Source organism: Drosophila montana, unplaced genomic scaffold (assembly GCF_035044405.1).
Source record: "Drosophila montana isolate Dmon_TW-CO22-7 unplaced genomic scaffold, ASM3504440v1 contig_3848_1, whole genome shotgun sequence".
Taxonomy (NCBI): domain Eukaryota; kingdom Metazoa; phylum Arthropoda; class Insecta; order Diptera; family Drosophilidae; genus Drosophila; species Drosophila montana.
Window position 1 is genome coordinate 4,967,086 of NW_026998720.1, and position 16,168 is coordinate 4,983,253.

The 16,168-nt window shown below is 42.3% G+C and overlaps 2 protein-coding genes across 3 annotated transcripts in view; one reads left to right on the plus strand and one right to left on the minus strand.

Moving 5' to 3' along the window:
• The window catches only part of Tusp (WD40 superfamily protein Tusp), a 40,674-nt gene that overhangs the window by 22,087 nt on the left and 2,419 nt on the right, over positions 1-16,168 (plus strand). Inside the window, exons 3-8 of one of the 2 annotated variants that reach the window (XM_064697153.1) lie at positions 11,859-12,023; positions 12,086-12,545; positions 12,756-13,285; positions 13,348-13,576; positions 13,637-13,902; positions 13,997-16,039. In XM_064697153.1, the coding sequence (XP_064553223.1) occupies positions 11,859-12,023; positions 12,086-12,545; positions 12,756-13,285; positions 13,348-13,576; positions 13,637-13,902; positions 13,997-16,039 (3,693 nt within the window). The remainder of the gene's footprint in view (positions 1-11,858; positions 12,024-12,085; positions 12,546-12,755; positions 13,286-13,347; positions 13,577-13,636; positions 13,903-13,996; positions 16,040-16,168) is intronic. The other variant, XM_064697154.1, reaches the window with a different exon arrangement.
• On the minus strand, positions 1,348-5,840 carry LOC135438584 (uncharacterized). Its single transcript, XM_064696945.1, has 4 exons — positions 5,481-5,840; positions 2,667-3,075; positions 2,024-2,151; positions 1,348-1,965 (listed from the first exon to the last, which is right to left on the minus strand). The coding sequence occupies exons 1-4, from the start codon at positions 5,709-5,711 to the stop codon at positions 1,492-1,494; spliced, it is 1,242 nt and encodes a 413-aa protein (XP_064553015.1). The 5' UTR covers positions 5,712-5,840; the 3' UTR covers positions 1,348-1,491.

Here is a 16,168-nt window from a genome sequence, read left to right on the forward strand (position 1 = left end):
AGCCATTTCCGTCATTCCGTTTTTTATGCAAACTAACCTCTAGCTTTAGTCTATATATGTATGTCAGATCTATGCAAGCCATAGAATCAAAGATAGGTTCAAAAACAGAGTTCTTATATGAAATGTCTTATTTTTCAAGATATTTTGACCAAAAAATATTGTGTAGAATCTAATGAACATCAGATTGGTTAATCCTAGAATAGGTAGAATTATGTTTTATTATATTTTACTTACCCAAAAATATTTCTGCAAAAATCTTTAATTTCATAATCAAAATAATATCTAGATGTGTAAACCAGGTTCGAATCGAAGCATTATTTCAAACTGTAAACCTACAATTTTTTGCTAGTTCAAGTTAGTTGTAGTCTTAATACAAGATATGTGAGCGGAATATTAAATAGATATATTAAATTGTGGTTTCTTAACGTTGATTTGGTCGGGTCATATTAGTTTGTCTATCCGTTAGGCAAGTACAGTTAGAACGATTTGGACTAGACACCTAAGGCATGTTCATTAGTTTTTATTATTTTTCCACGCATTTCCAAAAACCAATATAAAGGAATTTCAAATTGAAAATATAATTCGCATACTTTTAATATATGACTGCCTACAGGGTATCTCAAAGTCTTGTCATACCCACTAAACCAACTTTTTATTGCTACGCTGTTCTCCTGCAAATGGCAGGAAACAAAGCGCATAACATACAGTTTTGGACGCAAGTTGGTGAGGTTTAGAGAAGCAGAAGTGTGTGTGTGTGGGGGGAGGGTGAGGGTGGATTGCTGAAATAGTTGTGCGAAGGCATCTGCGATTGCCTTGTGGTCGTTCTGGACATGATGGCCTTCAGAGCAGCAGCAGCAGCACATTTCGCTGAGTTAATTTTGTGTTTAGCCGAAGAAGAAGACGAGGCTTTAGAACTTTTTCACATGTAAGTGCTCGGCTGTGTGTCAGGGGGTATAGAAAAGGGCTGGGCACAAGCAAATAAACACTCGCCAGTGCTGGACAACTGCCGACGGAAAAAAAATATGTGCGTGCGAGTGTGTATGTGTATTGTGTACATACGTCAGAAGCCTTTTTCACTTTTTCTTTTCCTTTTGTTTGCGCTGCCAAATCAACCACCGTCGTTGAAGTCGCCGTCGCAGTTGGCGTCGCAGTCGCCGTTGACGCAGATAATTTGCCAAGTGGAAGAGAGTGAGAAAGGAAGAGAGTCATGAGAGAGTCGCAGGGCTGAAGCGAATGCCCTGACCTACTTTGCCGCAACTTTTTCAATTTGTTTGTCATCGAGTGTGTGGGTGAGTGGGTGTGTGAGTGTGGGTGTAGTGTGCGTGCCTTGTACTTAAGACTGTTAACTCGGCTTTTGCCCATTGGTTTTATTTGATAAAAATATTACAATATGCAAATATGTGCCCCTAAACACTACTCATTTAAAGCTTTTCAATCGGTTGACTAAATTAATTATACCTTGCCCCCGCTCCATAACACCCAAGAGGTCGACTATGCCACGGCAAAAAGCATTAGGCCTAACATCGCATATAGTCGTTGCGGCACGGCCCTCTGCTGTTCGAGCACCGCATTTGTTATGCTCGAGTCGGGCACATGATCGGGCACCATGTCCTCGGGTCTTATCTGACGCCCTGTGGTATCCTCTTCGGAATCCTCCGGCGTCTCGTCCAGCTCCAGATCCGACGGTGTGGTCGAGCGACCCGTCAACAGCAGCAGCTGTATACGCTGCAACGGAGTCAGGCTGGGCGTTTGGCCATCCATTATTTGTCTTTTTCCTTGCAGGAAGGGTTTATAGCCCGGCGGTGGAGCATCGACTCCGCGATATCCATAAACAAACATTTGCACAAACAACGAGCTGATGTTAAAGTCCGTAATGGTTGCTTTCAGCGTGGTCGGCGAATAATGACTGTACTCGGCCACGGGCGCCGTATAGTCCTCGGCGGTGGCTATCTTATCCGCAAAGTGCTACAGATTGAACACCAAGAATGAGCATACGAAATGTTACCGACGATCTGATACTCACATCGAAGATGACAAACTTTACGTAGGTGATGAAATCGCTGTCGATATAGTAGAAAATGACCGTATGATTTGTCTGCTCCTTGGACACATCCGGCGAAGTTTGATATGTTTCGTATATCAAATCGTCACCTGTAAAATCATTTAAATTTCTTTAGTCGAGTGGGCTTGGCTATTAACTACGCTGTAGCTGCGAAAGGGGAATATATCCCAAAAGTACAATTTTTTAATCCATGAATTATCTAAGAAAACTTGAGCAGAAAATTTGAGATCTTTAGCTTTTTAATTCTGCGAGGCACGCTCTAAGAACCGATGTTGCAACCCGATAATTATCGATTTTGCTGAAGGGGAATAATCAGTTCAATGTGGGCATGCTCAGTAAACCGAAGATGTCAATCAAAATTTATTGATATCGGTTGAATGATCGATAACTTGATCTGTATATGGTGCGCGCGAATTTTGAAGGACTAGTCTATGTAATCGACGTTTATCATTTATACAAACCAACAATCGAACATGGCTATGATTGAAATGTTGTCTGAATGTTGCACAGATTTCAGATTTTTGTATAGCCTATTTGTACACTCTTCAATTAGTAAAACCAGCTTGAACATCATTAGCACATATATTAAGCAGCCTCTAGTTACCATTTTGCCGTTGTCCAATTTCTATGATCTTGTCCTTAAGCTCAAAGTCCGGGCCATAAGTAGTCGAATCGATGCTCGGCTCGTCATTCTCATCGTCCATAATAGCCGTCTGACGGTTTTCGCTGTCGTACGGTTGGGTTAAATTCTCGTAGTCAAAGGCGTAGGGCGTCATCTCGCCCTCATACATCGAGTCCCGATTGATCAGCAGCGCGGGATTCACATTCAATATGGTTTCGTTGTAGCCGTAGATTGTGATAAGCACATCAAAGGCCGCAGGCAGATTCGGCCTGGGCGCCTCCGAAGCTGTCTCGATGTCCGCCTCCAATGTGCTCCCATCGTTGGTCACTAGGCGGACCACGCCCACCACCAAGGTATCCACATAGCTGAATTTCACCTCGGCCTCAATGTTCTGCAAAATGATTTGATCAAAAAGAGATGAATTACTAACGACTCGTTCAATAAGCAGACCATCCAGGGTATTCAATCATGCGTATACCAAATAGATATTTGCCACGCCTCGCTGATATTCACATCTATCGTCAGTTAGTTTAAATACACAACGTGCTGCCTCTGGGGATGTACTTATATTGAACATTTGCACATTTTTCTTGCGAAATCTCACGTCATAAGTAGCCCACGAATTTCCATATTGAAAAAACATTTGTATTTAAAATATAGCAAAAATGTGCGCACCCTCGCACCTCGGGAACCTGCCGCCTGAGGCATCCAATTGCTGTCAGAAGCCGTGCCAAATAGCCAAATTTGCAGCTGATTTGACATATGTACTAGACACGACTATATACTTGTATGAGTTCCCTTACATACGGTATTCACATATTTTCATAGAGTGTGATACGCATTTGTGTTGATATATTTGTTCAGTCCAAACAGCTAAATTATTATAGATTGGTCTTTATCTAACTATTTCTGTATGATCTTAATTTTAATGTTAAAGTTCATTGCATCTTTTAAAAGCAGTTAATGTTGAACAGACCGAATCTTTATACTATTTCATATAGAAAACATATTTACTTTTATTTGTATTTTGCCTTTATATATATTGATTTAATTCAACAATTTTATTTTTATTATGCTTCCAAAATTTTAACTTAAACATCTAGCATCGGACTCCATATAAGATCAATATTCAATTTTGCATAAAAATTTATTCCTTTTAGGATATCTTGACGAATCCATAGAAACAGTCTTTCGAAAATTGAGTTTTGCATAAAATTCATTCTTTTTATTTCCTTAGGAAATCTTCAAGAAACTCGTTTATTACTTGCTACATTATGCTCTCACCCAGGAACCCACATTTTCTACGCTTAAATCAAGTCAAAATTTTAAAAGATTTCGAAATTCTTATTTCAAACATATTTTTTAAATCATGAAACTCTCAATTCGAACCTCGAATACAAGACTTAATTCAATTAATTGTTGTTCTTCAAGTAGGAATTTTTGCGTTCCTGTTTTTTGTCCTATTGTTAAGAATTTAAAATAACGTACGCGCAACAAATTATTAAGTAATAACTCTTGAGGAGCAACATTTTTAAATGAAATTTATAAAACAAAACGTTTTCAATTCGTAATTACGATTTTCTTGGAATTTTTCCTTATTAAGCTCATATTTCCATTAGAACCAACTGAACCATAATCTTTCAATTGTTATTACAGCTTATATTGTTCTATTGAAAATTAAAACTATGCGGACTTACGGCCACAACCTTTAACCCCTAACCTAAACACTAGGCACTTTATTTTATTATTTTTGGTCTCGCAGCCTGGTTAAATACGGCTCTCAAATTTGACAAAACTTGTTGGGAATATTCTAACTAAATATAGAAGAGTATTCAGCTTTCGGCATTTTGAAATTAGACGTTCCTTTAAATTTTCATGTTTCTAAAATATATAAAATATGGCAATTATATGTTTTTTTAGAACCTCAAACTTTTCTACTATATTTTACGAAATTTTTAAATTGAACGATGTAAAAATGTTATGGGTTGCAAATATTTTATTTCGGCTTTTGCTAGCTCTCGTAACTTGGCTTTAAATTTAGCCAATCAGTTGGGTTATGAACAGTTTTTATAGCAACATCTGGCACCGGGTAATGGGTTTATATAAGTCGTATAGACCTTAAAATTATATAGGAATTTTCGTTTTAATTAGTCCGGGCAGGCATATGCATTCAACTAATAATCCAACTCGTTTCTAAGGCAATAATCTGCGCATCTAATGGCCAAAGCAAATGTTATGGCAAACATTGGGACGCGAGAGCCGTACAGACGCCCAGTACTAAATATAAATAAATACATATCTATATAGTGTTCTATTTGTTGTCGCTTAGATTTAGTTTTTTTTTCTGATCTGTGAGCTAGTGACGAAAAAAAACACAAATTTCGTTTTCTATTTCGGGCTGGGCATATGCAAAAAAATAACAAGTAAGTGTGCTTTAGGCGGAAGTGCCCGACTAGCACTTACTCTTAGTCCAGAACCGAATTTCGTTTGCTGAAGATATTTATTGGCAATCTGTGAAATATGTATCGACAATCGAAAAAAGTATAAATTCCTTCTGCTAATAATATATATAACCATATATCTTGCAAAGTCAAGTGTCTAGCTTTTGTAAATTCCGACATCGACGCTCCATGAATATATATACTCTACAAGATGGGAAATGCTTCATTTGCCTGTTACAAAAATGTCCACAAAAACCATTTTCCCTTTTAAACAATTTAAATAGGTTCAAGTTATAAAAATAAGCTAGGGAAAACAAGAAATAAAATAAAGGGTTATGGGCAACAAAAAACTCACTTGATTCGAGACGATTTCGATATAGGTAATTGGCTCAACAATGTTGTACTTAAAGCTGACTTTGGGCGGCTCACTGATGCTCGCAGGACGCGAATGCTGCACATCCTTAAGCAGCAGCTGATCGCCCTCAATGCGTTGACCCGCGCCAAAAAATCTCCTGGCCTGGACACCGCCATGGCTGAGCAGCGCCTGGGCCGTGATCAAGAGGAGCAATCTCAATGGATTACACATGTTTTTCTCTTTTTTTTTTCTTTTTTGATTTATTAACAAAAGTTTTTTGCTTTAATAAACACAACTTGGAATATGCTCCTCCACGCTTGGATATCTAAAAATTATAGTACGAACGCGCCGCGGCAAACGAACGCGAGCAACTGATTTGGAGATTTGCCCCGAGTGCGACTGAGTGGCAGCTGTGGACTACAAGTGTTGACTGATCTTTGGACATTTCACTTTTACGAGGAGAGTGCGAGAGAGTGAGAAATTGATAGAGAAAACATGCGCAGAGAGAGAGAGAGAGCGCGACCAAATGCCCTGCAGTTGCTTCTAAATATATTTAATTCCTCTGCCGCTCCCGCTCTCTCTCTCTCTCTCTCCTTTTCTCTCTGCACTTTTGTTTTCTTGTGCTTCCTTTTGGTAACAAGACAAGCGCGTGTACTTGACCCCAAATCTGTTATTGGGCAACAACCGCCCACAAGCTGTCCACATTTATGACCGCCAGCGACCCCATAAAAAATGCATTCGCTGACCAACAAGCTGCCAAAAATAGCCAAAAATTAGCAAAAGGCATAAAAATAAACTTGTCATATTTTTAGTTTAGCCCAGGATTAAAGGTTAAATGCTCATTGGGACAATATACTTTAAGCGTTCGCATCCCGCAATTTTGACTTGCAAAAAGTCAAACTGCTTTTGCATTAAAAAAACAACAATTATTTGAATATCATATATCTATATTTATCTTTGGATATTCTTTATATAATGGTTTCTATAGCCCAATTGTTATGAGGTTTTAAAGATTGTCATTTAAAATAAAGTAAATTAAATAATACAATAAAAAGTCAATGAGCTCTAGTCGACTAGGGGATACCCTGAACCTACTCTTACCAACACCGATAAAGTATATAAAGTATGAAATGAACTATTATAAACTATTTTAAAAGTTACATGTGAAATTTGGTGACTCTAGCTCTGAAAACCTAAGAGATTTGCTCAAAAAACAGGATGTCGATACCGATTTTTATCGATCAAGAATTATATCATTCAAGGTGTCGGAGATGCTATTTTTTATTTTTTACCTATTTTCAATGGATTACGGATATATAAAGTGAGAGTGGTCTAGTCGTTTGTGCTCGACTAGAAGATGCCCTAAGCCCAGCACCGCCGAGTTACTTTACAAACATTCTAGCTAACTTCTATACATACATACAAAAACACGCATATACATACTTACTTTTTGCGGTGGCTGTGCTTTTTGACTTTGTTTCAAACTGAGGGAAATGTATTCATGAATAGTATCGGAGCTTATCGTTCGATCTTTATGAAATTTGCAGTGCCTACCAAATGTGTTCAAATCCCATGGCGCATAACGCTAGCCTTAAAAAGAACTCAATAAAATGATTTATTAATTAAATTTTGTAGGGGAATATGTGAACGTATTTCAAATGCATTTTTCTTATTTTTGTATTTATTATGCGAGAAACTACGTACGAAATTAGATAGAAATTATTATAGAGCATTTAACTTTTTTACGAAAAATTGAAGTGGAAGAAAATTAAATATTCGCTCTGCTAATAAATTTCAAGTTTCCAGTTCTGGTATTTTCTAAGGTGCTTATACACATGGATTGGGATGACTCAGTTCGTTGTTCCGATCAAAATGTCTGTACCTTATGAGAAAATATATGCTAATGCACAAAGTTCACACCTGGATGTAATTATTCACCAAATATTAAAGCTTTAAAGACTTGATTGCGTATACGCAACGTGAAACCAATAGTTTAAAAAATAATATTGTTTAATTGATTTAATTAAGTTTAAACTTTTAAGAATTTAAATTCCGATTTGTTCTGTGCGAATTTATGAAATTGTCCCCCTGAGCCTTAATAAAATAAACAAGCGTTTGCCTGCAGGGAATATGATATATTGTAGAGAGAGAAAGAGAGAGAGAGAGAGAGCGAGAAATACACAAAGAGAAAGCTGAGCTATTTATATTGAAAATTGCATTAAATTAATTAAAAATATGCGTGTTTGTGTGTGCTGAGCGCTTGAAATGGAGCATGATGAGGGGGCAACATTGATATTGCCGCACAACCGCAATTTATGGCTGCCACAACAACAACAACAACAAGAGCAACATGCCACATGCAGCAGTTGTTGCCCAAAAACTACATACACACAGAAACCATTTGCTGCAGTTGGCCTGCATTGAAAAGTTTTTGGGGCATGTTGCATTGAAATTTGTGCAACTATGCAACAAATCTAAATGGAAATCTGCCGCAGAGCCTGCCCATTGTTTAGCCAGGTCCGGGACAATGCTGGGACGGAAGTTGTTGCTGTTGCAATCAAAGCAATTTCCGCATTGCACTTCGATGTGGCAGCTGTTAACAAGCTAACAAGTTGCAAGTGGCAAGTGGCAAGTGGCATAAAGCGACCAGCTGATGGCCTGTCAACGCCTAGGCAAGATATGCCTCCCAAACCCGCCCACTCAACTTTCAACTTGGCTGGGACTCGGCTGCCTGTTTATGAAATTCAATTACAGCATTAATGAAAATTGCATTAAATGTTGTCAACGGCAGCAGAAAACTGGCCAAGGCGCCCGAAGGCCACATCAAGTGATTATTGAACCAGCGATTAAAACATTTTCTGTGGCCCAACAACTTTTCATTCGATTTTTCATTCCGTTTCCCTTGCTATGCTTCGTTTGAGGCGCATGTTTACTTTATATTGTTTCAAACAATTTCGTGATCAAATTGTAACAAAATTTTGATATGTCGGAATCGTTTTTTTGCTCTTTATATTTTAATTTACTGCATGTCGACTGCATTTACCCCGAGTGCATTTTAGTTGAGCTTAATAAACATTGAAGAGCACTAAAAATATTGCCGAATACATTTTAGTTGAGCTTAATAAACATTGAAGAGCACTAAAAATATTGCCGAATACTGAATATTGAAATGCCGGTTTGCTCCATGGCAATAATACGGCCATAAAATGGCCATGAAAATGTCGGAATATATCTGCAAGCTTGTGGAAACGTATTTAACTGAAGTGTTCCCCAAATACCCTGCACAAATGTGGTAAATTGGGTGTAAAGCTAATACGATCTGATAATATTATTTGAAATCTCTTTTCTATATCTTTATCAAACTATATGGAAATGTAAAAAAAACCATTATTTCGACATACTGGATAAATCATGTATCAAATGGAATCATCGAAAAATGTTTAAATTCATGCTGAACATCATGGAAAACTATGGAGTAAAGCATTTTCTGGTTCCCTTCGATCGGTTTTAAGCTGATTTGCGAACCATTTATCGTTAAATTATTAAATTTGTGCTTAAAAGGTTTAAAACGAAGGTTTTCAAACTTTTCTTCAAGGATATTTCTAATAATTATAATTATTTTTTTATTATTATTACTTGTTTTCACTTATTTTCAAACGTTCATCTTCACGTTCGGAAAATGGGTGGGAACTCTAATATGAATATTCTTATTCTTTCGGATGAACTTAAAACTTGTAAAACTAAACTACGAGTTACGGGAATATGCTTGGTACAGATATAGCAGTATAATACCAGCTATAACTAGATAAATACTTGAACATCAAGCAATATCAATTCATTGCCAAACTCAGAGACCATGTGAGTTAGAGCTACGAAATTTGGTATTCAGGTTTTTCAACAACTTATTTCGAGTTATTTTAAAAGTGCATAATTATCACATGCTTAAACGTCCTATACTATCTATCTACTATAATATTAAGTCCGTCTTATCTCAAAGACTAAGTGATCTAGAGCTTTTAAATTTGGGATACAGATCCTATTATAGCTAGTTTCTTACCGATTTTTAAAGTATGATATTAATACAAATCTCGCAGTTATCAAGTGAATAAAAGATATTTTATACTTATAAATCTTGACATGTTCAATTTATTCTATAAATTGTGTATATTTAATGTGATTACATGCCGATAAATATGAATTTAGATTATTGAACAACTTCATTGTGATTCATGTACATTTATTAGAGCTGCTTACAGGGCATCTGGGAGTTGAGACCACTCAGCTGAAATTTCTTAAATGTTTTTGTCTCAAGTGTTTATTAAATGCAGATATACTTACATACTTTGTATCGCATATAGAGGCCGCTGATGGCCCAGACGTTGTCTTCAAGTGGCCCAATGAAAGGTTAATAACACTCTCCACAAAGAAATGCGCTTTAAAATTGGGCGCCGTCGTTGAACGCCACGTTGAGATGTGCCACAAAATGCGGCAATTGGTTTGCTGAAAATGTTTTATTATCATTTTTGTTTCTTTTTTAATTCATTTAACGCAAATGTGCGCAAATTCCAATTGGTAGCGGGGAGGGTTCGCATAGATCCAGGCAATGTCCATTACGTAATTGCATTTGACAGCGGCGGGCATCAAACGAGCTAGTAAACCAATTAAGGCGTGTGTGTGTGTGGGCGTGGCCCACCTGAAATCAATAAAAGTTATGCACTCTTCGCAGCTGGCCAAGCGGAAATTGCGAAATAAATTGTTGTTACTGGCATTTTAATTTATGCCTCGCAAATTGGATTTGGTCTTAAAAAAAAATAAGAAATACAGATAATAATATTGACCATTTTGGCTTAGCGGGGATTAGCCCAATGGGCCCGACCCGGCCAGTCAAGTTCCTTGGGGCTTCGCAGCCTGAAATGAAAACTGAACTTTGCAGCTTATCACCTGCCAGCAATTGGCGCTCAAATGTAGGCCACACTTTGTGAAAAATAATCAGCAGAGAAATTGCAAAAGCCGCTCAAAAGTTGGAGTCTACAATCTGACGAGTGGTGCGGCTGGTTGCTGTGGGTCCCAGTGGGTGTTTCGCGTGGGTGCCAGTTAGAGAGGCGGGAGGGGGAGGGGGAAGGTGCGGCTGATGCCAAAGGCATAAATTGTGAATGCAGTCTGAATACTGCAGATAAACAGCTCAAGTGCCAGATGGAGAAATAAGTTTAAATTAGTTTATCAAAAGTGCTCGACTGGGAAATACCCAATAGTCAGCTGACAAGTGTCCTTAAGCTTATCCAAATGCGTATACAATTGTACACAAAATGGTGGAAATTCATATCATTACTTTAAATAAGAATGCACGAATTAGATATACCCTTTAATAAGCTGTGAGCCTCTCGAGCTGTTTTTCAAATGCTCAGGTGTATATGAAATTAAATAGTAGGTGTCTATTTAATTTTATATACGCAAGCATGGACTACGATTTACAACTAAGAATTGTTGAAAATGTATGACTAGGAGAAACCCTGTCACAGTTTTCAAATGATCTCACGTCTATTTGTACACATTCACACATGTGTCTTCTAGACTTCTCAGCAAGAAAGTCAAAGAATACTTTAAACCTCAATGCTCGACTATAAGATACTCTATTTTCGAGTCAAAAGTGCCTTAACTATCAGAGCTTGTCACTTAGGTATATACATTTATATGCACAGCAAAAATACATGCTCTAATAGGCAATGCATGACTAAATGATACCCTGTATTCAGTTCTCAATATCCTCTAACTGTTTTTAAAGTTCGGTATCTCTTACTGTACTGGATGAACTGTCTTCAAGTTTAAAGTCCTCAAATAATCAAGCAATTATTTTAGTGTTAGGTGTCTCGATTATAAATACCATGTACCTAGCTTCAAAATAGACAAAGAAATTATTTATACTTATCCACATGTATTTGCATGAATATAGATCAATAATAAAGGCTAAAAAAAAGTTTTACCCAGAAATACCCTGTAGTAAAATGTATTTCAGAGTCTTAGACAATTTCTTATCGGCCGTCTATCATGAGAGTTGTTGATAAAAACAAGGTAACATCTAAATACCTTAAGACCATGTGCATATTCTTGTAGTTATACCCTTTTTAACACCTTCTATGAGTACAGGGTATTAAAAGCAGCATATTGAGTGCTTACAAATGTCAGTTAAGTGTGTTGCAAAGTGGGACGGCAGTCAAAGGCACCTACTGCCAGCGGGATAATCTATTTTACAGGCGCATTTGTGCACATTTGACTGTCAATTGGCGGCTGCTTGGGTGAGTTGGCAAGCTCATCCTGACGGCAGCTGTGCGCAAAGGATACTCAATTTGATTTGGATTCCTTTTCTTATTTGCATTACAGGATGAGGGCTGGAAGCTAAACCGCACGAACTACTACCAGGAGGGCTGGCTGGCCACCGGCAATATACGCGGCATTGTGGGCGTCACATTCACCACCTCGCACTGCCGCAAAAACATGGACTATCCACTGCGCACCAACTACAATCTGCGAGGTCATCGTTCGGACGTAAGCAAAGCACTTTAAGTTTTTGGTTGAATCTCTCAAGACCCAACAACGGTCTTTTTTAGGTAATACTTGTCAAGTGGAATGAGCCGTATCAGAAGCTCGCCTCCTGCGACAGCTCTGGCATTATCTTTGTGTGGATCAAATACGAGGGCCGTTGGTCCATTGAGTTGATCAACGATCGAAATACACCAGTCACGCATTTCTCCTGGTCACACGATGGTCGCATGGCGCTCATTTGCTATCAGGATGGCTTCGTCCTGGTCGGCTCTGTCGCGGGCCAGCGCTATTGGTCGTCCATGTTGAATCTGGAGTCGACCATTACGTGCGGCATTTGGACGCCCGATGATCAGCAGGTTTACTTTGGCACCACCCAGGGTCAGGTGATTGTCATGGATGTGCACGGTGCAATGGTGTCGCAGGTGCAACTCTCCAACGATGTGCCCATCACATCGATGGCCTGGTCCTGCGAGAAGTTTAAAATGGAGGAGGGCGAGGAAGCCGAGCCCGGTGTAACAAATGCCGGTGAGTAAAAGAAAACTGTTCTACAATATATAGGGTATACATAGTTTACTAAGCGGATTTATCAAGAGTTTGTGCTTAATTCTCCATTTAACTTAAATAATAAGAAAGTCTAACTCGTTGAGCAGATCGATTGAAATATCTATTGCGTCGGTCATCAATCAATCAGTCAATCAATCAATTACACATATCCCCCCCTCTCTCGCTTTCTAGCCAAGCGCTCTTTTGTGCTGGCGGTCAGCTTCCAGAATGGATTTATCTATTTGTTAAAGTCGTTTGACGACGTCTCACCCGCACATATCAACACCTGCCTTAATGGCGCCCTGGGCATGGTCATGGAATGGAGCAACTCACGCGAGCTGCTCGCCGTCGCCGGCACACTGCGCAACAATAGCGCTGGCTTGGGCTTGGATGGCAAACTGGAGGATCTGGCCACGCCCAGCTACTATAACAATCTGGTCAAGTTCTATACGGAATCGGGCACATGCCTTTACCAGGCGCACATACCCTGCAGCAGCGCCACCGTCTCGGCCATCACGTGGGGTCACAACGACAAGCGACTGTTCATAGCCACGGGCACCCAGGTGCACATCGCTTGGGTCTCGCGACGTGTGGCCTCGCTCCAGCTGCTCTGCCGGCTGCAGATCCAGGCGAGCGTTGGCTCCGAGATGCTGTTGCCGCTGCTGCCGTTGCCTTCTAGGATTAAGTCGCTCATTGGCAATCTGTTTGCTCAAACCATACGAGTAAGTCCATCAGGCTACAATTGTTTTCAGCTGATTCTAATCCCTGTTCCTTCCGCACGCAGTGCTGTGTACCTGATCTCAAGTCGCTGCGTGATTTTGTGTCGCGTCCGCCGCTCTGCTCGACGCGGCTGCATTGTACCATGATACGTCACGATGATGACTCCAATCTTAGCTCTGGCACCTGCTATACGCTCTACTTGGAGTATCTGGGCGGCCTGGTACCGCTGCTCAAGGGCAAGCGCACCTCTAAAATACGCCCAGAGTTTGTCATCTTTGATCCCCAGGTCAATGGTATGGTGAACCACGCGCAGCACACTTAACCTTAATGCTAAACCCAATTGCACTTTCCAGATAACTCGCTGTATTTCCAATATGCAGCCGAGGCCAAGAGCAGCTCCGGATCAAGTCAGTCCACCACGACGGGCAACAGCGGACGCACCGATTCCTCCGACAGCGATTTCGATGAGCGCTCCCGCCTTGGCTCGCCTCGCACACCCAGGAAACGTCGCGTGCGCGCCAAGCGGCGTCAGCAGAACGGAGATCGTGCGGCCAGTGGCAGTGGGGGCAACGATCCCGATAGCCTCGATGAGCTGGCCTATGTGGATACACTGCCCGAGGTAAGAGAGAGACAGAAAGAGAAAGAGAGAGAATGCGAGCGGTTAAGTCCGATAAGCTGGAATTGCATGCGTTAATTTTCACATATTTTCCAAGCAGGAAGTCAAGCTGGTGGAGGTGACCTCCAATATTTGGGGCACGAAATTCAAGATCCATGGACTTGCCAAAACCGTCCCAGCCAATTTAGGCCAAGTAACTTATAAGACGTCCCTACTGCATTTGCAGCCGCGTCAAATGACGCTGGTCATAACGGAGCTGCGCGATGATTTTCCGACCGGGCCCGATCCCAGCTTCAATCCGAATCTCTTCTCCGAGGACGAGGAGGACCATCATCATAATTACAATCATAATCACAATCACAATCACAACACGGATGCGCTAGTGCCTCATGTGAGCGTAACGAGCGCTACTCAGGAAGCGATCGCCGCTCTAAAGCCACCAATTATGCCCCTGCGTCGGCTTAACGAGGGCGGCGCTTCCGCACCGCCGATAGCGCCCATGTCGCCGCGCCCGAATCGCATACTGGCGCGCCACAAGAACACGCACACGCTGACTGTGAATGGAGGCAGCGGAGGTGGGTCCTCCGTGGGTCTTAGTCCTCTGGCACGTGCTGAGAGCTATGACGATGACTCCTCGAATGAATCTCAGGAAGCGGCTGGCAATGCCAACGGCAGCTCCTGCACCACCGTGCTGCTGCATCAGGCGCCCGCCAGCTGCTCCGGTGGTGCCGCCAACGCTGCCTGTGCCGCGCCTGTTGCCAGCTGCAGCAAGAATCTCACACGACCCAAGACCATAAGCAGCTTCAAGAACAGCTACAGCCGCTCCAGCTCCAATTCCAGCTGCCAGTCCCGGCATGCCATCTCGCCGCTCTACTGCGACGGCTCCGTGCCGACGCTACAATCGCCCAAGAATGCGGTGGCGCCCTCGGACATCATATTCGAGCGGCCCGCCGTGCCCGCCGCCGGTCAGACCACCTTGATGTCCTATTCGAGCAATGCGGACTATGCCAACAATGTGGTGCAGGTGAAGAACGCGCTCATGTCGGAGCCGGTACGTTCCGCCAACAGTCATGTGAATCCTGTGCCTCTCAATCTCAACCTAAATCTGGAGCGCATGGACGCACGAGCTATTAAGTGCGCAGCGCCGGCTAGCTCCACAACGAAGCGTCGCGACATGCTCTACATAGACGAGGAGACGCAGTCGCCAACACCCACCACCAGCAGCAGCAACGCCACCGCCAATTCCTCAGCTGCCACCAGCGGCAGCATGAAGCGCACTCCGACTGTGGTTTCTATAGCACCCGCGCTTCCCGACTCCATAACGCGCAGCTGCAGCGTGGGCTATTTGGATTCGGTGGCCATAACGCCTTCAGATGAGGCCTTGTCGGCGTTGCGCAAGGATGCGCCCAACAAGCGACTTATCCTGGTGGATAAGCGGCGCAATCGTACTCGCAAGCGTCAGCAGCAGGCGGATGCGCGCAGGCACAAGCTGCAGCAGACGGGCAAATCGAAGAGCCTGGACTCCTGCGATTTGCTCTCGCTGCAAACGAAACTGTCCAGCAAGGAGCACGAGCAGGTGGTGCGTAAGCTGCAGGAGATATCCGACAGCAGCGCCTGCAGCAGCGCGGCCAACACGCTGTGCTTCAAGTGCCGCAACAACATGAATCCCGCTAGCATTTGCAAGCGCTGTCAGCCGGCGGCCAGCGCGGCGCTGGACGAGATCACTACGGTCGTTGTGGAACCCGCCAAGGAACCAACACCGGCAGCTGCTGTAGCGGTCCCAAGCAAACCGACGCCCAAGAAACGCTTCGACGTCATCACTAGCTTCACGGACAGTCCGCTTTTCACCCGCAAACATCGCTTTGGCTATGGACGCAGCAAGGAGCTAGCACCGGGCAGCAGCACGGAGAACTCAACGCCTCTGCTCGCCCGCAAGCAGGAGAACAGCTTTAGTTTTGTCAAACAGCTGTCCGAGGTGCGCTGGCGGCGCAAGGAACCGGCGCCCAGCCAAAGCCAGCCCCAGGGCGCCAGCAATGCCAGCACGCTGGAGCGACAGCATTCGGAAACGGGCAGCGTTGCCTGCGGCCCTGTGGAGGCGACGCCCGTGGAGGCCAAGGCGTCGGTGTCACTGCACACGCAGGTGAGAACTGGGCAACGATTTAGATTTACTTATTATAACCTGTAACCATTAAGTGACCAGAAGGGTATGCAGGAGTTGTTTAATTTTGTGTATCAAGGCAGATGAGGACATCTCCGATTAAAATACCTA